General features: G+C 36.7%; 1 protein-coding gene across 12 annotated transcripts in view; it reads left to right on the top strand.

The window, feature by feature from the left end:
- Positions 1-24880, top strand: part of oprl1 (opiate receptor-like 1) — a 317839-nt gene that overhangs the window by 204511 nt on the left and 88448 nt on the right. For 5 of the 12 annotated variants that reach the window (XM_087305421.1, XM_087305419.1, XM_087305418.1 and 2 more), the window contains one exon: positions 24259-24344. The exons of 5 other annotated variants lie outside the window; for them this stretch is intronic. In XM_087305421.1, coding sequence (XP_087161547.1) covers positions 24259-24344 — 86 coding nt within the window. 12 annotated transcript variants of the gene reach the window in all.

Below are 24880 nucleotides of genomic sequence, written 5' to 3'. Positions count from 1 at the left end.
CCAACGATTTATAAATGCAATCCAGAAAAAGAAAAGCCCTCGTCTGATTTTACCACGTTTTCAAATTTTACCACATTCTCTCCCTGTTATTTACTTGTTTATTTCAATTTTTGTATTCTGTTTTTGTCTTACCTGCTTTCTGAAACGGTTCTTCAGTGGACTCGAACCCCATCATCATGGTCAACTCCTCTCTGCGTCTCAAGTCCACCGACGTACATGATGAGCAAACGGGACAAACTGGGTAAAGCGGGAAAGCCATTCACACGGAGGTAAGCAGCTGGTAAGCAATAGTGTTGTACCGCCCCGTAGTGTTCATTTAAACAATGAAATGCAGCCATATGTACCTCTGGCACATAATTAGCAACTCCAGCAACGTATATAGGACTACGTTTTCAGAATGAGCCTATGTTGAGTTATATGAAGTCTTTCACCTGGTATCAATATCAGACTCTCTATACGGCAAGTAATTTCACTCGGTGGGCATCTTTAAAACATCTCTCTCAGGGTGCTTTCACATTTGGTTAATTTGCCCGAACCATACCCAAGTTCGATTGTCCTCCCTTGCCACCTTTTCGGTTGGTTTGTGTTCACACTGTCTTTTTTGTCCCTCTGAGCCCCGGTAAGCTTGCATCATTGAGTTGCTGTTTTGTTTACAGCTGTTGCTAGGGGACGGTCATGGAAGCAAAGCACCAAAATCGAAAGACGTCCACACATTGCGGTCATTCTGCTTTTACTGAAACTTGATTTTGGACATACAGAAAGCGACTCGCGTCCATGAGCTGCAAAAAAATATTATAAACATTCAGAACATCACTCAGTGTCTGCAGAAGCTGTTTTTGGAGGAGGCATGCAGAAATTATCACTGTTTGTCCTGGCTTAGTCCTGCTTGTCACCAAAGTATGATACTTGACACTCACACACACTAACACACGAATGAACGTTATGAAAACAATAGTTGGTTGTACAGTTGGCGGTTTACTTTCATTATTTGGCTGTTGCTAGGTGTAAAGTCACGAAAGTGAAGGGCCAAAATGGAAAGACTTCCGCACATCGCTGTCGATTTGCTTTTTCTGAATCTTTTTGGACAAACAAAAAGCGACTCGCGTCCATCTGCCGAAAAATATTATAAACATTCAGAACATCTCACAATGTCTGCAGAAGCTGTTTGTTGAAGTGACAAGCAGACATCACTGTATATCACTGTGTTTGCCCTGGCTCAGTCCCGATTCTCACCAAGGTATGAAACGTGACACACAAACACACACACACACACACAAAAGAACAAATGTTATGAAAACGATAGTTTGTTGTACTTTTGACGGTTCACTTCCGTTAATTTGTGTGATTGCATTCACATCAGAAGTGAACCGTAGCAGCGTTTGCATAAATCGTACCCCAGACCACCTCTTTCAGGCGAACTTGGGTACGGTTCAAGGGTGCGCACTCGAGTTAAAACAAAACGTTCACACTAGCTAAACGTACCGAACTATGATGTCAAATGAACCCGGGTGGGGACCAAAAGTGCTAGTGTGAAAGCACCCCCAGTATTCAAGTGCTGCTACAGTCTTTTTGAATCGGGAAACATCAAATTCTGCCAAACTTGTTCAAATATTATGAATACATTTCAGATTTGGAATCACCAATACTTAAAAAAAAACTCTCTCATTAACTTTGATTCTCAATGTTCAAATCATGACTAAAAATGCATTTTTTCAGGTTACTCATGATAGTGTGGATGAGCACTGACAGATAACAAATTTCTGACCCCAATCTCCTTTATGGCTGTTTCTGGAGGACAACCCTACGTCATCCTGTCAGTCAACCCATGTAACTCCTGTAAGAAGCTATATCTTACATCCTTCGAATGATGCCGTGTTTTATACCACTGGTGAAGGCAGAAATTAATTTAAAACATTTTATACAGCTTATAAAACCTGAGAACATTTGTTTTCAAGTGTAGTTAGATTGCTTTAAAGTAGAGATTTAAATCTTTGTGTAGATATATATCTCATGTAAGCAGGTGTTCACTGAGATTCCAGCCCTTTTATTGACCCCTGGGCGTTCGAAACAATTAAACTGCAGAAACTGTTGTAAATAGCATGTGTCTGGAATGAAATCCTCCCCTGGAGAATCATCAGTCTATGATTGGCTCCTTTACTAGATGACTTCCTTTGCAGCATCAGTATTGACCATTATGCTTGTCCCCTTTTAAGACTATACATGTGACATGTCTTGTGCATTCTAAAACCATTGTTAACATGTGCAAGTGGTCAGTAAAAACCCAGCAGGCACAATACGCCAACATAACATCTGATTGAACAACCCCATTGTCGTGGGCACGTTTGTTTGTAAATGAAAATTGGGTTGACGTTAGAACCCAACATCAGGCAGACGTCAATATCCAACGTCTAGTCTTAAATCAACCAAATATCAGGGTCTAATGATGTTACAGCTTGATGTTGTGCGGACATTACCACTATGACTCCTATCAGACGTTGGATTTTGGTTGCCATACCAGACAAATAAATGTCAGTATTTGACATCAATATGACGTTAGTTTAAGATGTTGGCTCTGTTGGATTTTGGTCACGTACCTATAATCAACCAAATATCAACGTCATTTGACATTGTTGTTGGACATCAAAATAACATTGTCCTTAGACACTGGCTTGACACTTGACGTCATGACTTAAATCTAACCTAATATTAACATCTTATGACATTGTGTGCCTGCTGGCAATGCACTTACACTTGTAAACCTTTTTTTTTTTTTTTTCATTGGTTTATTTTTATTTTCATTATTTTATTTTGTCACGTTCTACGTGAAGCATGGCAGAAGTGCTCGGTAGGTGGAGAATAGCTGGTCTTTTACTATTGAACACATTGGATCAGATGAGCATTTACATCTCAAAAGCAATCTGAACAAATGTGTTTTCGCTTAACTCTAAGTGGTTGAAAGTGGACATTCTCCAAATGATTAGACTGCATTTACTCCAATATTTAGCGTTATCTTCTTATCATCTGATTGACAAAAAAACAGCTTAATAAAAGGGGTAAAGAAAGCCTTGGGAATAAAAGGCCATTGAGCTGTTCCTTGGATTTTTTCATAAAAAAGCAAACATGATGTGGGTTGACATTGATTTGAAAATTATACCTCAAAAAAAGAGAAATACTATAACAAATCTACATTACACAGCATAGACAGTATGTATGCATCACTGTATTTGCTCTTTAAGGACTTTTATTCATGATTTTTTGGCTTAGTCCTTTATTCATTCAAGACATCGCCACAGCGGCATGAACCGCCAACTAATCCAGCATATGTTTTACACAGCGGATGCCCTTCCAGCTGCTACCCAGTACTGGGAAACACCCATACACTCTCGCATTCACACACATACACTACGGCCAATTTAGTTTATTCAATTTACCTCTACCCCATGTCTTTGGACTTTGGGGGAAACCGGAGCACCAGGAGGAAACCCATGTGAACAAGGGGAGAACATGTAAACTCCACACAATAGTGCCAACTAACCCAGCCATGACTCGAACTAGCAACCTTATTGCTGTGAGGCAGTGGTGCTAACCACTGAGCCACCATGTCGCCCTAATGACTTGTATCAAACCTAAATAAATAAATAAACAAGAGAGTTGGTTATAATATGCAGAAATATTAATCAATTGTTTGGCACACAGGCGAGGCAGTGGTGCAGTAGGTAGTGCTGTCGCCTCACAGCAAGAAGGTCGCTGGTTCGAACCTCGGCTCAGTTGGCGTTTCTGTGTGGAGTTTGCATGTTCTCCCTGCCTTCGCGTGGGTTTCCGCCGGGTGCTCTGGTTTCCCCCACAGTCCACAGACATGTGGTACAGTTGAATTGGGTTGGCTAAATTGTCCGTAGTGTATGAGTGTGTGTGTGAATGTGTGTGTGGATGTTTTCCAGAGATGGGTTGCGGCTGGAAGGGCATCCGCTGCGTAAAAACTTGCTGGATAAGTTGGCGGTTCATTCCGCTGTGGCGACTCCGAATTAATACAGGGACTAAGCCGACAAGAAAATGAATGAATGAATGTTTGGCACACAGGGCGTCACGTTGGCGCAGGGGATCCTAACAGCAAGAAGGTTGCTAGTTTGAGCCTCGGCTGGGTCAGTTAGCATTTCTGTGTGGAGTTTGCATGTTCTCCCCATGTTCACATGGGTTTCCTCCAGGTGCTCTGGTTTCCCCCACAGTCCAAAGACATGGGGTACAGGTGGATTGGGTAAGCTTAATTGTCCATAGTGTATGTGTGTGAATGAGTGTGGATGTTTCCCAGTGATGGGTTGCGCTGGAAGATCATCCACTGTGTAGAACATATGCGGGATAAGTTGGCGGTCCATTTTAAGGACAAAATTATTAGCCCCTTTAAGCTCATTTTTTTCAATAGTCTACAGAACAAACGATAATTATACAATGACTTACCTAGAAACACTGTTTATGAGCTGCTCCAATTTATGTACATTTAAATTCATATAACGTATTACAGAATTTGAGAGTTAATTAGTTATTGCTTTTCAGGCGACCTCATTTGTGTTCTCTTTCGTGCCTAGTTAACCTGATTAACCTAGTTAAGCCTTTAAATGTCACTTTAAGCTGTTTAGAAGTGTCTTGAAAAATATAGTCAAATGTTATTTACTGTCCTCATGAAAAGATAAAATAAATGAGATATTAGAAAAGTGTTATTGAAACTATTATGTTTAGAAATGTGTTAAAAAAATCTCTCCGTTAAACAGAAATTGGAGAAAAAAATAAATAAACAAGGGGTCTAATAATTCAGGGGGGCTAATAATTCTGACTTTAACTGTATATATATGGCGACGTGATGGCGCAGTAGGTAATGCTGTCGCCTCACAGCAAGAAGGTCGCTGGTTCAAACCTCGGCTGGTTCAGCTGGCATTTCTGTGTGAAGTTTGCATGATCCACAGCACAATCACTACCTTTTTTTGAGAATGGAGAACTTCCTCAGTCCTGAATTGCAGCAATATGCTTGTGAAAGAGAAATTGGAAGTTGAGTAACCACGAGGCCAATAAGAGCTACAGAATGTCTACCAAGATTACATTTTGTACTCTTTGTACATGTACTGTATGTGATTTTTTTTTTGTTTTGTTTTTTGTTTATTTGTAGTAGCATAAGAAATGTCTGACTGTCACGATAAAAATAAATAAATAAATAAACTAATCATTTAAGTGTATTTGTCATTGAGTGTGGCTCACTCAATGACAAATACACTTTGTTTTGGTAGCCTTGGCCAAATTACTGACATGATTACCAGGTTTTAAAGCATGAATTAAATGTTTTGGGTGAGAACTGTAACTACATTTAGAAGAAATGCAATAAAGTTCTGAAGTTCCAGCCAACAGTTTTGAGATTTGCACTCACAGTTAAGAGAATGTTGAGAATGTTTCGAAAAAATGTGCCAAAGCAATTGAGAAAAACTATAACAGCACACAAACATTGTTTTTCAAGGTACATTTAGGTGTCTTTGCAGTAAATGAGCCTTGAAAACTTTAAAAGAACGTCTAACATAATGAAGTTAGGAGTACAATATGGTCTGTTATGGCACTTTGTATTTTCAACAGATCTCTGAACCAAAGGAAAGCAAAGCTCCACCACAAAAGACATTGAAGTGTTATTACTTGTTATTATTCTCCCCATTAGGTGAATTGGGTATGCTAAAATTGACCGTTGTGTATGTGTGTGTGTGAGTGAGGGTTGTGGCTGGAAGGGCATCCGCTGTGTAAAACAAGTGTTGGTTCATTCCACTGTGGCGACCCTTGTTTAATAAAGGGACTAAGCCGAAAAGAAAATGAGTGAATATTCCCTCCATAGAAACACATTTTATGAGCTGGTCCATTTTTTATCCATTTAAATTCATATAACGTATTACAGAATTTGAGAGTTAATTAGTTATTGCTTTTCAGGCGACCTCATTTGTGTCCTCATTCATTGCTTGAGCAGGATGCAATAAATGCTCCTCTAAAGAACGCGAATGAATAATTGTGTAAAGCAATGTGACTGCGGTTCAAAAGGGATGCGTGATTTAATTATTTAATAAAAAATTGCTAACTATATGAGGAGTGTGTGCGTAAATGCGCAGTATCAGTGTTAATTGAGGCTGCCAACTGAGCAGTGGTGGGGAGGAGGGACTCGTTAGTGTTGAGTCAATCCTGCTTTGTTTACGAAAGGCCACATGCTGACAGACTCCTTGCTTTGTTTGTCTGGATGGTCATTAGTTTAAAGGGAAAAGAGTGTGCGTGTGTGTTTGTGGGAGTGTTTGGAATTAGCTGAAATGGACGAGAGAAACATTTGCTTGCGTCTGCTTAACTCGTCTGACCGGTGTGACAGACAATGCTCTACTTCTGAAAGTGAGCCGAATGCATCGCTGAATTATTAATACAATCCGAGACATCGTTCACAATGCTTCTGGGCATAAGACACTTTGCCAGTTTTTGCCTGACCCCATGTTTTGGAGATGTAGAAGTGCTTTCAATGTTCTTTTTTTTCTAACTTCACCTACAGTAATATGTGTACAAAACAGTTTGTTCCAGTGCTCTAATTTGATTTGTCAAGCAGCGTTTCTTGAATGCTGATATTTGCAGGCACTGGGACATGTATAGTGTCCTTTCTCTTTATATCTGCTTGTCTGTGATTGAACATTTTAGATGAAGGTTTCTTCATATATATATATATATATATATATATATATATATATATATATATATATATATATATATATATATATATATATATATATATATATATAGGCAAAAGGAAGTCCAACTCGGTACTAATAAGGTGTACCTAATAAAGTGGCCGGTGAGTGTACATACACTGCATATCCAACTTTGCACTGCTTAAACAGGAGTGAGAAATAAAATAATGAATGAATAAGAAATTCTTAACCTTGAATGTCGGGTATTAAGAAATATCTCCAAGTTTCTCTGTAAATATTGCTTCAGAGGCTGCTTGTGTAGAATCTTCAACTAAGAAACTCATATTTACAATTATGATTGCTCAGAAAGGCAGCAACAGCCCTGAAAAATGCAACACCAACTGAGGTCTAACAACACTTTAAATTTCATACAGAAGTAAAGTAAAAGCTTTGGACAATTATTTCAGTTCTAGGTAATACTTACTAGCGTTTGAAAATATTCTGCATGATGATGAATGTCTGATAAGCCCACGTACATTTTTCACTTAAACTCGACACATTCACTGGCTACAATAAAAAAAAAAAAAAAAAAAAAAAAATATATATATATATATATATATATATATATATATATATATATATATATATATATATATATATTTATATATATATATATATGTGTGTGTGTGTGTGTATGTATGTATGTATGTATGTATGTATGTATGTATGTATATATATATATATATATATATATATATATATATATATATATATATATATATATATATATATATATATATATATATATATATATATATATATATATATATATGTGTGTGTATAAATAAGGAAGATCTTATGCTTTGATTGCCGTAGTGAAATTTAATGTTTAGTTCTAATTATTTAGAAGTTATTCATTATGCCAATTGCTTCAATCTTTCAACGTTTTCTTTTTTAAAACTCTAATTTAGGAGTTTTTCTGAATATTAATTATTTTTGGAAACCATTCATTTGTTTACTTGTCTGATCCCCAATACAACATCGTTCTCTTTAAACGAAGGTAAAAATCAATAAGCACATAATTTGTGAGGAAACACTGGTAATAGACTTGTAATGATTTGTCTCTCTCAATCTTTTCAGTCTCTCTGTACTTCCATTTCTTTTGTCTGTTACGTGTAATTAAATATAAATGGATTTGATCTCATGCTGGCTTTCTCTGAACTGTGGACTTTAATGGGCAGTTCAAGGAAATACAGTCTGACTCCCTCTGTCTTGCTCAGTCAGTGTCAAACCGATCCATTCTCCTCATTTTTCTACATCATTCTTCATACACACTTGGCTTTGATCAATAGGCTTTACGGTATGTGTGTGTGTTATATGTCTGTGGGGTTTCCCTCAGGATGTAACACTTTCTTGAACATTGTTCAAGAAAGTGTTTTTGTTGAATATATATAGACATGCATAGTCAAAAATCTCTAGACTGCTGGGAAATTAGTGTATGGCATACAGGTGTCAAAACGGCTGAATGCTTGCCTTGACATGCATGTACAGTATTGTGCTAATTTAGGGTAAGACCCCCTGTTCACCTTATTCTTCAATGTGGAAACACACTCATTTTTGCGATTGTTTTAGACTGTCTGATTCAGCTGTCTATGGGAGAAATTGCTAGGAATAATAAACTGCAGAAAACAGCCAAACTACTTGCTCTACAAACAAGTGTTTGCATGACTATACAGACGAAGCAGAATAGTACAATACAGAAATATCAGTTTGCAACATCAAACAGCACAGCAAGATGTTTTTAGCTAAAAATTGATGGAAGTGAATGAGAATAGAAGTCTTAAGCCAAAAAGATTCAAATGGCTGTGCCCGCTCATATGCAAAGATTAAGGTCAACATGTGAACACAGTATTAATGGCAAAGGTTTTTAAAAAGAAAATATTGTCTTTATTAATGAAAGCTCCGAATAAAAACAAGGCTTGTGACTCCGTCATAGTGCTGAATCTACTTCTCAAAATCCCAAGTTTATTTTTTGCAATTGTCAGTTTAATTGTACAAAATCATGTACAGAATTGTGTGACATGATCTTAATTGTAAATGTAAACTCATCTTGTGAAATGTGCACTTGGAACTTTTGTTTATATATCACAAATCTAAGACCTCATCTTACAATTTCCTGAAAGACCAGAGCGACAGACAAGTCCCCTCAAGGTTCATGTGGGCCAGCCTGAACACCCGCTGGTGACCTACTCACACCTGCAGTTCTCCACGATGGACGTCCAGCATTCCCCAGCCTCTGGCACCTACTGCAGCTCCACACAGGAACTTTGAAAATTATGAGACAATCTGAGAGTTGTGAGATGTAAACAGATGTGAATTCAGAGCTAAGAGGTGTAAACTCAGAGTTGCAAGATGTAAATCCAAATGTGTATTGGAGATTTAAACAATCCAGGCTTATTCTGATTATGTACCCCTATATACATTTCTGGAGAGCACCGAATACATCCCAGGAGCGTTTTAATTATTATTATTATTATTTTTATTTTTATTTTTTTGCAGTTTTGACAGATGCCGCTGTGTACACTTTTGAGATTTCAAATTTCTCTCTCTCTTCTTGCGTAAATCTAACAGAGCCTGCTGTTGACTGACTGACTGACTGACCAACCAACCGACCGATAATCCTACTCACCTCCTTTCCCCAATCCCATCTGACAGTGTTCAATCCTAAAAAAAGGAAAGCCTTTGCAGCAGCCTGATTTTTTTAAAGAAGTCTTTTTTTAGATTTTACCACATTCTCACTCTTGTTTATTTTATTATCTGGCTTTTGTTTTTGTTTTACCTGCTTTCTGGACATGTTCTTCACTGGACTTGTTCCTCGTTCTCACAGTCAACTCCGCTCTGCGTCTCAAATCCTTCAATGCCACTGGACAAACTGGTAGCAGTGGAAAAGCCGTCCATACGGTGATAAGCGGTCAGCTGGTAAGCGTGTAAAGGAACGGCATCATACCACCCTAGTGTTCATTTTAAAGATGAAATGCAGCCATACTGTACGTTCCTCTGGCTACACAATCCGTGATCTCCAGAAATATATATAGGGCTACAGTTTCAAAATGAGCCAATGTTAGATTTACTGTAAATAGGTCACAAACTAGTTTTTTTTAATCATTTTATTCTATTTAACCTATGATGTTTGAATGGTTTTTACTTTAAAAAATCTAAATCTCTAACTAATAAGTTTTTTTTCTACCCTGGTTTTATGGTTGTCTGAGAAAATGTGCAAATTTTATGGGTGGTACGCACTGATGGCTTGGTAAAGTAAACACCCACTGCTATGATTGATTAGCATTTTGACTATGTACATGTAACTTTATGTGTGTTTATACACATCCAGTCCAGTATGATTTTTGCTCCTCTGTGGCTTGATCTGACCAAGTCAAGCGCAAATCAGTGAGCAGAGCTACAGACTCAGGTTGTAACGACGAGTTGGAGTGACAGAGACAACTGGAGGTAAGATCCATAATGCAGGTTTATTCAGCGTCAGGCAAGCAATGATCAAACAGGTACAAACAGATATATAAAGGCAGTCCAGAATCGTAGTCGAATAACAAGCAATTGGTCATAAGGCAGGTGGCTAAACAGGAGAACACGGGTAAACATGCCTAAGGTCTAAACACGGGAAACAAGACAGGGAAAACGCTTTGTAATGCTACTGATACAGCTAACAAGACTCTGTAAACTGGATGAGTAAATGAGTGGTTTATGTAGGGTGAGTAATCAGTCTCTGACAAAGCTCAGCTGGTGAGAATGTAATTAGTCTTGATGAGTGAGCATGTGTGAGTGTGACCGAAGAGCATGTATGTCTATGTAGTCCAGAGGAAGGCGGAAGTGCAGTCCATAGTGTTCGTGTGAGAACCAGCGATCTCTGGAAAGCGATCGCTGGTTATGTAACACAGGTATTGATATTCTTCAGTGGAGGTGGTGTTGTACATACCTGTGATGTCATAGATGGAACATTTCAGGATCTGCTGTTTTCTCTGTTTGGTATCAATAAAAGCTTTTATTTCCATAACAAGATTTCCAATCTGAAACTGAAACAGGGTATTCTTTTAGTTTAATAAACCACTTATTCATATCAAAATCTTAAGCAAAAGTTGATCTCTCAGATTATGACCCCTTAAAACTCACATGTGACCTTGAAATTGTAAGATTTAACTTAAAACTGCAATATGTTAGGTCATGAGTCACAATTAAGTTTTTATTTATTTATTTATTTATTTATTTATTTGTTTGTTTGTTTGTTTATTTTATTTGTTTTAGTCAGAAATGGGATTTAGTGCACCACAATTCAGAAGCTTCACAAACATCATTTAGTGTAGAAATACACATGCTAATTAAAATCAACAAATTAAATTGACCAGAGCTTCTAAAAAAATAGTTCTCTTCTTTTATGTCTTGCCAGTACTCTTGAGGAACAAGCAGCATTTGCATCTGCATGTGAAAGAAAAATAAGCATATATTATGATTTCCGCGTCTGAGCCTGCAATTACTCTCCTATCAGTAGCATAATCTATCAGCGCTTGCTGAATAAATGAGATAAAAGAGATCGAAAGGCTTTGTTAATTAGGCAGTCATCCATGAAGTGAATCCTGAAACTGTATCAGTTCATAGATCTGAATAGACTAAAGAGATTGTTTAGCTGCTGTTATGAGATTTCATCAAAGGCATTGTTATTAAAGTAGGAAGAATAGGTTGCTTGAAGGCTTAGATCACAGGTGTCAAATTCAGTTCCTGGAGGGCCGCAACTTTGCACAGTGTAGTTCCAACCATAATTAAACGCAGGGTTGACGGTCGCGGAAATCACGCTAGTGTGTGGGGGAGGGGTTTGACAACCGTACCACGTGGGGGGCATTGTCTTCGTTACTGATTAAGGCGACAATCCGAATGTGCGAATATAAAACCAACTTTACCTCCACGTGTAAGTTCACACACCCTGCTGGGCAGGTGCAGTTCGCTGTCAGAATGCAGTCACTTTGCTTGTTGATGATTAATTACCCAGGCCTTGAACAGTCTTCTTTCCTTGTCTTTGGCTAGGCAGAACCTCAGTTTTTAGCACTACATAGTGTTGAATCTGGTAAACATAGAACATTGTTTTTTTGCACACGGCCACACAGAACAAAATTGTTGGCATCCAAAGACTTGTAGGCCTTTAACTTCTCTCTTGTAAAATCACTTGGAGCTTCAATGAGACTGTATGTTTCGGGCTGGATGCTTGGTCATTTCATCTCATCCAATATCCATTGGGAGGGTGCTATCGCAAATGGACCTGCCAGATGAACGCCGCTCACTTTAACGTTAATTTTGCCGAATCACTGTGCTTATGTCTGGGTGACGAGTTGTTATAATACGCTGAAAGAATTATGTAAATATATATATATATATATATATATATATATATATATATATATATATATATATATATATATATATATATATAAATATTAAGGGTGTCACGATCCTCCAAATTCTCGATTCGATTACATTTTCGATTCTGAAGGCACGATTCGATTCGATTTTCGATTATGAATAATTAATTAATTAATGACCAATTAATTATTAATTAATTATTTGTAGCCTACCATTTAAACTACCTGACCTGCATGGTCTTTGTTTTACCCATAAACAAATCATACAGTAAATGAATAAAGGCAAGCTACACACATAATTACCACCTGTCAATCAGTTTTTTCTGCAGGAATAGGCAGTAATCTGTGTCATTATAATGGCGTCGGTAAAAAAGAGGCACAACCAACAGGAACCAGCCAACAGTATCTGAGGTGTTCGCTAAAATGACAAAGAACAAGTGAGTAAAAGATTGAAGCAGTCCTCTGACTGCCTGGACCTGCTGTCTAGGGCGCATGGCTGTATGTGCGTCTGTGTCTGTGTGGTCACGTGATGTGCATTTTCAGAGGTAGAGAGGAAGGAGGGCTGCTCAGAAATGCTACACGCAACTGTGGATGTCAAATTGTTGTTGTTCTAAAATGTCATTTAAAAACAAAGACAGTGTAAACAGGGCCTGAGTGTGTACTTTTCGCTAGCGGATTTGCAACGGGGGCGGGCGGAGGATCGCGATGCCGGTGTTGTCTATCGGACGAACCGTACGTAATGCGTACATAGCAGAGCTTGCAAAACTGTGTTTTTTTTTTGTCGACAACACGAACGTTGTCAACATAACTCACTGGAAATCCAAAATGCTTACACACCGGCGACTTCATTGAAAAAGGAGAGGGTTTAAGTTCTGTCGTCAGGTCTCCTGCTTCTGCAGTTTAACAAGCACTTCAACAAGCCTGTTTTTTTCCCGCTTGGCAAGCCAAGCTGACGTGACATGGGGGCGTGGCAGCATCGACGATTCTATTTTTTGATTCGATAATCGAAATTGAGCATAAATTTCGATCGATTTTGATTAAAAATCGAAATCGTGACACCCCTAATATATATATATATATATATATATATATATATATATATATATATATATATATATATAATGTGTAATCAGTATATCTTATTTCTAAGACAACAACAAACTCTGTACCACATCAGATGTCATTCCCTCGCTGTAAATTCCCTTCCGTTTTTTTTCTGCCACCTCCCTGCAATCCTGAATGTTTACAAACATGGTAATCGGTCTATTGGACTGGGCTGGCCTACCCATAGTGACGGCTGCATTTTTCTTTATTCAAAACTATACTGTTGGCATAACTTGTGTTTTCTAGACTTTGGTATGGCATTTAGGGTACCTACTGCATCCACTTAACATAAGTATAAACTGTATTTAGGGTTTTCTAAAAAGCTAACATACTCCAGTGCAGTGAAAACATTCACATTTAAACGTATTCAAAACTATCCTTTTTAACTTCAGACATTATGTATGATTGATGTTTATGATGCCACCTCATACTTCTGTCTGAAGGGTGCCAAAACACTAAATCTCCAACAGAAGTTGATCACTGGCTCATGTGTGACTGAGCATTCACTCGATGCTTTTGCCTAAACATTTTCAAATCAAAGAAAATAATAACCAGCAGCATGCAGCACAGTGTTGATCTGAACTCTCCCACATTTATTGTAATCCTTTTAATGCGTAGAAACAACTGACACACTCAGCATGGCTATTATAGATTGTGCCTGTCATGAGTCTGTACACTTGAGCTCAGTGATGCTGAATGGCAGAGCTGTGATATGCTATTGGCTAATTTTAAAAGGGGAGGAGCTATTTGATGTGCTCATTGCATTACGTCACACATCAAATAATATGCATTTCAAGGGACCTCTAAGGTTGGAGGTGATAATGCTCCATCTGTATTCCATCATTTCACTAGTTATTACACATGTTTTGTCTCCATAGGCTGTCCACAACATCATCCCACCTCTTATTCCCACTAATAACCTGAAAATGCTGACCCAAACACCCACATATTCATTCCTGAGCATGTCCTTCAGTTTTAAACCATATTATTGTAATGAAGGATTTGGGGAATAGTGGTCTTAGACTATTTAAAGGCATTTTACTTGTGCTAATGCATGTGCCTATACTGTTATCATGAACAATTGATAGGTACACATTATTATTTGTACACTTTCATTACAATGTAATAACGCCACATGCTTGTAGTATTATTATTCAGATAATAATTTCAGAGCATTGTGAAATGGAAACCAGAGGATTTGTTTCCTGCCCTGCTGTATATTCACTGGTATTTTATTTTTATTTTATTTTTTGTAAAGTAACTTGAAAAATAAGATTTATGTCATTCCTGGTAGGTTTTGTTTCTGTTTTACACTGAAAATGTGTTTCCATGTCTACTCATTAGTTCCTTTAATAGTCTCTTTGGTTGTTAATTAGAACTCGCATGTTTTGGTTCTCCTTGATTGCTCCATTTGTGTTCAGATCGCTCGGTTTCTTCAGTTCTTTGTAGGCTATGTGGGTTTATTATTAAAATGTTATTGCTTTTTTCCTCCTTTTTGTATTTTTGTTACATGTATATTTGAATATAAATTTATTACTAATGTTAAAATCAATACTTAGTAATTGAAATAAAAAAATACATATTTAATGTTGACATAGAAATAGTTCTCAGTGTGTTTAGATTTAATTAAAGAATACATGAAAAAACACCAAAAGTAATGTGTGGGGCGGGGCAGTGGCACAGTAGGTAGTGCTGTCGCCTCACAGCAAGAAGGTCACAGTACAAAGACATGCGGTACAGGTGAATTGGGTAGGCTAAATTGTCCGTAGTGCATGAGTTTATGTGTGAATGTGTGTGTGGATGATTCCCAAAAATGGGTTGCAGCTGGAAGGGCATCCGCTGCATAAAAACTTTCTGGATAAGTTGGCGGTTCATTCCGCTGTGGCGACCCCAGATTAATAAAGGGACTAAGCCGACAAGAAAATGAATGAATGAATAAAAATAATGTATATTATATATTATCATAACATATATACATTCACGGGCCACTTTATTAGGTACCAGGTTGGACCTCCTTTTGCCTTCAGAAATGCCTTAATCCTTCGTGGCATAGATTCATCAAGGTACTGGAGATATTCCTCAGAGATTTTGGTCCATATTGACATGAAAGCATCACGCAGTTTCTGCAGTCAGCTGCACATCCATGATGCAAATCTCCCATTCTACCACATCCCCAAGGTGCTCTATTGGATTGAGCACTGATGACTGTGGAGGCCATTTGAGTGCAGTGAACTCATTGTCATGTTTAATATGTTATATAGAAAAAAAAAAATGTCTCAGATCATTTATGACATGGCACGTTATCCTGCTGAAAGAGACCATCAGAAGATGGGTACACTGTGGTTATGACGGGAGTTCCTCCCATGTGACTGGCTGATAAGAAACTTGCGTAAAAAAGCAGTTGGACAGGTTTATTTTTTTATATTTCCTAAATTATGTTTAACATAGCAAGGAAATTTTCACAATATGTCTGATCATGTTTGTTTGTTTTTTCCAGGAGAAAGTACAGTATCATTTGTTTTATTTCAGCTAGAATAAAATAAGCTTTTATAAAAAAAAAAAAAAAAAACATTTTAGGGACAAAATTATTAGCCCCTTTCAGCTATGTTTTTCTCGAGAGTCTACAGAACAATCCATCGTTATACAATAACTTGCTTATTTACCCTAACCTGCCTAGTTAACCTAATTAACCTGTTTAAGCCTTTAAATGTCACTTTAATCTGTATAGAAGTGTCTAGAAAAATATCTTGTAAAATATTATTTACTGTCATCATGGCAAAGATAAAATAAATCAGTTATTAGAGATGAGTTATCAAAATTATTATATTTAGAAATGTGCTGAAAAACATCTCTCTGTTAAACAGAATTTGGAGATAAAATTAAACAGGGGTGCCAAAAATTCAGGGGGGCTAATCATTCTGAATTCAACTGTATGTATATATGTTATTTTATTACTTTAGGTCTAAAATAATTACCAGCTTACCACTATTAGCCAAACTTTTAAAGTGTGTGCATCCCATTTCCTTCTGTGTGAGATAAACACTATTAAAAAAAAACGTTTTATTTTCTTACAATCACATCAATAGCGCTCTTTCACTTAACACATCACATGTATCATCACATCATGTTTCATGTTGACTTGCTGAAGAAAAAGAGCAAACAATACCTCCTCCAAACTCCCCAGAGCACACTCGCGTCTTTACAAAAGCGGTAACCAAGAAAGCAGTGACACATCTCTGAAAGACGCTTTTCCTTTTGCAATTTCAAAGCGTTTGAGTCGTTTGAATGAGGCATTGGATCTGTGCACCATTACTCTCTCGGCAACCCTTAGTTGTTTTCCCTTCTTCCTCCATTTTTCAGTGTCTTTGCACCCTGTTTTAACACTGTGTTATAGCACTTAACCTGCGCCATTTCTTCTCATCCATTATTGGTCATTTTCTGTTGTCAGCATGTCGCCTGCAGCCATTACTGTTATCAGTCATCCTTCCCCCACAGCTTTGCTCTCTATCTCTCATTTCTGCTCCATCACCTTTTGTTCACCCAACACCGCCCATGTAAAAAGTATTATTATTATTATTAATAATAATAATAATATTAATAATAAATGTGGCTGCTGAATAATAATAAACCCTGAGTCAGCTGGATATAAATTAATTTATTGATTAGGATGTTGTAAAAGCTAAAAAAGTACATAGAGCTTATCTGAAACCTATTAGCTGAATCTTTACTGCATTTACTGGGCATGATTCAGATGTGTACATTAGAGAGGGCAAAGCTGATATGTAATAGTACATGACATCAGAGATTACATCAGCATCCGTCTGATCCTGCCAGCTTTTTACAACACAGCGAGGCGAGGGTTTCATTAGCATTTGGATGCCGCAACATTTTCACATTATTCTTCTCAGAGTGACATTTCTAATGCAAACAGATTCGCTACATATAAGATGATATGAATCCAAGCAAAACAGGCTGCTAATTTCCTGGCTTGAATAAGCAAATCAGGATATTTCACATCTAACAGGTTTAATCAGCTGAGAGTCAAATAACGTGTGTAGTATCGCTGCTGGAATACAGTTTGGGTTGCTTGCGCAAGCTTAAAGGGATAGTTCACCCAAAAATGAAATTTCTGTCATCATTTTCTCATCCTTTATTTATTTCAGACCTGATTATCTTTCTTGCTACTGTTGCACAGAAAATAAAATATTTTTAAAAAAGCTGGAAATCTGTAATTATTGACTTCCATGGTGTTAGTTTTTCCTATATATGCAAGTCAAAGTTACAGGTTTTTAGCTTTCTTCAAAAAATCTTCTTTTGTGTTTACCTGAATAAGTCATTAAGTCAACATAGGCTCATTCTGAAAACGTAGCCCTGTATACATTTCTGGAGAATGCGAATTATATAGCCTGACAAATGTATGACTGCTTTTCATCTGTAAAATGAACACTACAGGGCAGTATGATGCTGTTCTTTTTCACGCTCACCAGCTGACCGCTTACCTCTGTATGGACAGCTTTTTCCACTGCAACCAGTTTGTCTGGTAGCTCGCCATGTGCATTGGCGGACTTGAGAGGCAGAGCGGAGTGGATCACGACAATGGGGTTCGAGTCCAGTAAAGAACAGTTCCAAAAAGTGGGTTCGACAAAAACAGAATCCAAGTAAATACATGGTAAAATCTGAAAACGTGGTAAAAATCAGGTGAGGGCTTTTCCTTTTCTGGATTGGTTTAGGGAAGTCGGTGGGTGGGTCAATCTGTGCCTTTGAAAACACTTTTGGTTGGGTTTAGGGAAGGAGGGGGGACAGCGGCCTCTGGTGGATTTACGTAAGAACAGCAAGCGCCAATGGCACTCGCAAGAAAAAAATTGAGATCTGAAAAAGCATACACAGCTGCCTCTGGTGGATTTGCAAAAGCAAAAACTGCAAAAAAAAAAATAATAAAAAAAAAAATAATAAATAAATAAATAAATATATATATATATATATATATATATATATATATATATATATATATATATATATATATATATATATATATATATATATATATATAGCTCCTGTGACGTATTTGGCGCTCTCCAGAAATTTTATATTGCATTACATTTTCAGAAAGAGCCTAGGTTGCTTAAAGATCTGGTATCTGGAGTAAAAAGTGAGTACATTTTTATTTTTTGGGGTGAACTGTCCATTTAAAAATGAGAGAAAGACCAGTTGTCACACCATTTATGTACATATTTTATTATTATTTTTTTAAAACATCACATATGATTATTTTAGCAAACATCATTCAAAAACATCAAAAAAAATTATTAAAGCAGTAAAAATGAAAATAAATAATAATAATAATTTTAAATACTTTTTTGGTTTAATTTAGGATACAAATTCAAAGCTGAAGACACATCAGCATAATTTTCACCCAACCAGCCAATAACAAAAATTCATCCTTCTGCTCTTTTCATTGTCTGTGTTAAAAAGGTTTGTTATTTACATATTTACTTATTTACATACAAAAAAAAACACTTTTCTAACTTTGAGTTTTAATCTTGTTTAGTCCAAATATCAAAAAATGTGTAAATCACAAAGCATTTTCTAGACAAGTTAAAAATAATCCTGTTTTAAAAAATAATGTCAAAACTTTGAATTAATATTTTTTTCTTAAAACCAGCAAAATAATTTATGTAAAAAAGCAAAAAAGCTGATGCCTCTTCCACTTTAGACATAAAAGATTTCTTAAATGTTTAATTTGTAGCTGCTGTTTGAATAATGGCTTGGTTACGTTGCGATGTACAATGTAGAATGAGATTATTCTATACGATAACTGGTACCTTGTCAGCAATAGCAGTCTGAACTAATGTCACATAGTTTACATGTATATGATAACTGAAAAATATGAAAAATTAAAAAATATCAATACTGTAGAAACTGCTGAAATGGAAATACTAGTAATTGACCTTTTTTTAAACAATGGAAGCAGCAATCATCTCCAGTTTTGAGCTCCTAGCTTTCGCCTCTGTCTCCTCAGGTTCAACTTAACACATTAGGGGATGAGCAGCTGTGGCTCTTTTCAGTAATATTTTATGATGATGTCAATCATATAGTGAAATGACACGTTAGAAATCCACATTATGAGACATTATAAATTATATTTTCATTCTAAAAATATGATGTAGGCTGTGCATCCTTTTGACCCTTTGATGCCACTAGTTATAGGTATCCACACACACATTCATACACACACACACACACACACACACACACTCATACACTACGGGCAATTTAGCCTACCCAATTCACCTGTACTGCATGTCTTTGGACTGTGGGGGAAACCGGAGCACCCGGAGGAAACCCACGCGAATGCAGGGAGAACATGCAAACTCCACACAGAAACCAGCGACCCAGCAACCTTCTTGCTGTGAGGCGACATTTCAGCTAAGAAACATTTTACCATAGTGCAATGCTACTAATATTTTAGCGTTTGCATGATATGCTTTCATTTTTAAATGTAATAAACTTGGACAGTAGTTACTCTGGTAAATCTTTGAAATTACACAAGGCACTCTAGTACAAGTTTCATAAAGAATTGTTCAACAGAAGAGTCCAAACCCAGGTTAAAACAATACAAAATGGCATTTTCATACAGTATCGGTGGATTTTATTTCCAATTGACATCAAACATTTACATTTTAGTACAATTTAAACTAAGGCATTTGATTTCATAACATTTGCAATACACAGTCACATTGGTCTTAGGATTTTCTCCAAAACAGATGCCTTTTTTTGTCTCTCATTAAACATATGATATTAAAACTCGTATGAAACACATTGAAAAGAACAAAATTTGGTAAAACTTTTGCCACAGGCACTCATTTTTCAAGAACCTGTTTTTTCATTGTTGGTTATTGCTAACTAATGCATTTAGCTTTATGGTTTTACATGGCTCTCTGGAATACTTTACAATCATTGGTCAGCTGTAACATTATTATGCGTTACTTTTGGTTTTAACTATTGTCAATGCCTACGGTAAACAATGTATATCCAAATACACTTACTGCCATCGTGCTTGAATATAGGCTTCAGTATTCATAACACTGTAATAATGTTGCTGTGTTCTACTATACTTGGTGGATTTGTATTGTTTTGTATGTGTTGGATCACCAGTAAAAAAAAAACAAAAAAAAAAACATGGCAACACGGTGGTGCAGTGGGTAGCAAGATCACCTCACAGCAAGAAGATTGCTGGTTTGATCAGTTGGCACTTCCGTGTGGAGTTTGCAAGTTCTCGCTGTGTTAGCGTGGGTTTCCTCCAGGTGCTCCGGTTTCCCCCACAAGTACAAAGACATGTGGTAGGTGAATTGAATAAGCTAAATTGGCCGTGGTGTATGTATGTGAACGCAAGAGTGTATAGGTGTTTCCCAGTGCTGGGTTGTGGCTGGAAGGGCATCCGCTGTGGAAAACATATGCTGGATAATTTGGCAGTTAATTTCTTTGTGGCGACCCCTGATTAATATAGGGAAAAAGCTAAAAAAAAAAATATATATTAATCAATGAATCTCTTGTCCTCTGAATTATCTACTTTGAACCTGTTACTTGCTAGAAACTGCTAGAAACATGTGTAATCAGTTACTGAAAAATATGTCTAAGGTACAGTTGAAGTCAGAATTATTAGCCCCCTTTTGATTTTTTTTCTTTTTTAATATTTCCCAAATGATGTTTGACAAAGCAAGGAAATTTTCACAATATGTCTGATAATATTTTTTCTTCTGGAGAAAGTCTTATTTGTTTTATTTCGGCTAAAATAAAAGCAGTTTTGAATTTTTTAAAAACTATTTTTGGGACAAAAATATTAGTCCCTTTAAGCTAATATTTATTTCGATAGTCTACAGAACAAACCATCTTTATAGAATAACTTGCCTAATTACCCTAACCTGCCTAGTTCACCTTATTAACCTAGTTAAGCCTTTAAATGTCACTTTGAGCTGTATAGAAGTGTCTTGAAAAATATCAAGTAAAATATTATTTACTGTCATCATGGCAAAGATAATGTGCTGAAATGTGCTGAAACAATCTTCTCTCCATTAAACAGAAATTGGGGAAAAAAATAAACAGGGGTGCAAATAATTCAGGGGGCTAATAATTCTGACTTCAACTGTAAATCTGGCAGGTGGTTTTCGCAAACAAACCCTTTGGGAGGATACAAAACCTATTTACTACACAATTACAAAAATATATATAATGGTTTTAATATCAACATATATATCAAACTGCTATTCTAAATGTTTATAATAACCCCATTAATTAACTAATCGATCCTTAATGTTAGCAAAAGTAGACAATAATCAAGCTAAACAAGCATAGAAATCCATTGCTAGAATAAACATTTCCCTCAAAGCCTTTGAGATTTCCTTAGTCCTGTGTAACAGTGTGCCCTGGTCTGCCCTATAGTGTGATCTGCACTTCTGTTTTTATCCCTCAGCTTTTTGCCTGATGTTGTGTGAAGAATTCAGAGCTCGTCTGTTTCTCTTTTCTTGGTTTCAGCACCAAGGACAGTGGCCAGCCTGACACACAGTAAACAGGTTTCCAGCGGCACAGCAGGAAATAAAGCCAAATCGTGACATTTCACTGCTCTCCTACCCATGCTTCTCTATTAATATATAACACTTTGCATATTCCTTTAACTCAACTTAGCCCAAAGTGCAAGAAACTGCTTGGGAGTGCAAAAAAATTCATGGAGCGAAATGTTAATGAATCCACATTAATGCACCAAGTACTCCGAGCCTACAGCACATACTTCCTTTAGGCATGTATTTATATATAAAAACAAGAATTAACCAGGGCTCATGTGACTGATGAGTGCGACATGCTGTCAAAGTAACAACACTGTGATTTATCGCCGGTGCATTGATACCTGAACATGAGCTCCCCCTGTAGCCAACACTCCCATTTCTACTCGCATTCAAGTCTGAGTGGTGAAACATTTAAAAGCAGCACACACTGACATTCAGCTGAGAAAGCATTTGTGCACTTTAAAATTCTGTCACACGGCTGAGGAAACAAATCTGCATGCAGACTGTAGACGCATCCTGCAAATAATTCAGACGACATTAATGACTTATCCATGAAATCTGTTGCACCGTGCAGTTGAAATCTGTTGCAGTTCTGACAAAGGAGGCTTGCATATATGAGCTTGAGCATAGAGGCACATTTACTTTCAAGTGTGTGCCTTATAAAAGTGAAACATGATGCATAACACTGACATGACCTAAGATTGTAGATTAGAATGTATTTGAAAATGCATTCATCATGAATATATGTGCAGCAACTGGTTCATGTTCCTCATTTTAGTCATCTTTTGCATTTCCTACAGTATTTTCACTATTTCTAAGTTCATAATCAAATTTATGGTTTGAAAAAAAGGCAGCTGTGATTGCCAGAATTACAGGGTGCTTGTGACAGACCTTAAATGTATTGTGCATTAAAAATTAAGTTGTTATTGTGTCGATATGCAAATAAATGGTACAAATAAAAACAGGAGTAAAACGCATGACGAGTTCAAATGCAAAGTGCCATCTACAATTTTCTTCTACAATGAGAGTTTTTTTTTCTGCCTCTTATGTTTATAGTCAATTATTTCAAATTTAAATAAATTAAAATCACCTTTTTCTTTGCCAAAATGGTAAAATTACTGAATGCAGACATAAGAGCTGAAGAAAAATTATAATTTTAGAAGAAAATTTCACATGGCATCCGCTGCAAAAAAACGTGCTGGATAAGTTGGCGGTTCACTCCGCTGTGGTGTCCCCAGATTAAGGGACTAAGCCGACAAGAAAATGTATATATATATATATATATATATATATATATATATATATATATATATATATATATATATATATATATATATATATATATACCCTTCCAGCTGCAACCTATCACTGGGAAACATGATACACACTAATTTTTAACTTACACTACAGTCAATTTAGCTTACACAATTCACCTATACCTGTCTTTGGACTTGTGGGGGAAACCAGAACATGCAAACATGGGCAATAGGCAAACTCCACACAGAAATACCAATTGATCCTGCCAAGGTTCAAACCAGCGACCTTTTTGCTGTGGGGCAACAAGCGCTACCCACAGCGCACCACGTCACCTATAGTTATATTCACTGATCATAACATTTGTTGTGTATTTTTGTCATTTTAAAATATTTTTATAGCAATTTACACAAATTTAATTTGTGCATTCCTAAATATATCGTCACCTTGGAATTATAAGGTTCTATTTGCTTTCTGAATGATTTTGAGATATTGAGCTTCAAAGTTTTTGCATTCCATAGCAAACAGTATGTGTGTAACATTTGTTTTTTTAAATAAAAGATCTTAAAATGTAAACAATTTATAAAAAACATCCCATAATGTAAATACGTTGTCATCTAATAAAAATATGTCAATAACTCTATTTTAATAAAAATGTCAGATAGAACCTTACAATTCTAAGGTGACGATATTATAATACATTTTCAGTTTTTTTTCTTCTATTAAATGATATGCCAATTCTGTTTAACAGCCTTTTTAAATATTTTAAGTATAATATACAATGTTGAGAATGTAAAATCTAAAAAAAAAAATGGCCAAAATGTAAATGTAGGGTTTACACATTTTTAAAGGTCACATTGCAGTAAAATTTAAAAATACAGTTACATTGGCTCTCCGATACAGACACCTGTTCCGACGAGCGCGCGCGCGTGCCACTGACACCTGCATGCGCGCGCCACCCTGCGTAATCAGCGTTTGGGTTATAGCGCGTGCCAGGAGAGCGGGAGAGAGAGAGAGGGGGAGAGAGAGAGAGAGAGAAAGAGAGAGAGACTGAAGGAAACCTAGTGGAGATGTAAGTCGCTGCTGAAGATTCGCAAACAACAAGCAAGTGCTTCTACGCACCTCCCCCTCCCACTGCGTTCTCTCAGTTACCAAAAAAAAAAAAAAAAAAACATGTTTCTCTTTTGCCTGAGATACACAGCAATGTGAATATCTGTGTGCTGTTGGAAACAGGCTGCTCGAAACAGAAAGAATAGCGGACCGAAGAATCCTACAGAGCCGGACGAATAAGCGACCAGCCGGGATTTCTTTAAACAGCGGTATGTATGTTTCAACCCTCCTAAAGCAATGTGATACAAACGGTTGCATACTTTTGTCCGGTCCGGTGTGGAGGTTTCCGGGAAATTCGCATGTACAGGTTGTTTTTCTGTGAAGCCAAACTGTGTGATGCATTTCATGCGCAAACTGTTGACAGTACAGTAGACGGTTTGCTATGCGCCTCGCGTATTCGCTGTACCTCATCAGCTGTAGCGAAATCAACGTGGGTCAATGCCGAATAATGCTGACCGAAATGAAAACGGGGAATACAAAAGTCTTATTTGTGTTCATGTTTGTTTTCAGAAAGTAAATGTGCTTTTTCATATCATGCTTTCTGTGTTAAATTCATGCATTTCAAGAAGTTTATTTATGGGATAACTTCATTTGAACTAACAGTGCATTTTGTTTAATGTGGTCACAATCTTTATTTTCATAAAAAGTTGTAATAGTGTATTGTTGTCATGTCACATGACCACAAAATGGCTGCCTGCTATTGGATAAACTAGGCTTACTTTGATTTGAAGTTTTTTAGTATTAA

Source organism: Danio rerio, chromosome 23 (assembly GCF_052040795.2).
Source record: "Danio rerio strain M-AB ecotype USA chromosome 23, GRCz13ab, whole genome shotgun sequence".
Taxonomy (NCBI): domain Eukaryota; kingdom Metazoa; phylum Chordata; class Actinopteri; order Cypriniformes; family Danionidae; genus Danio; species Danio rerio.
Note: the sequence above shows the minus strand (reverse complement) of the source record. Positions and strands in the feature narration are given on the sequence as shown.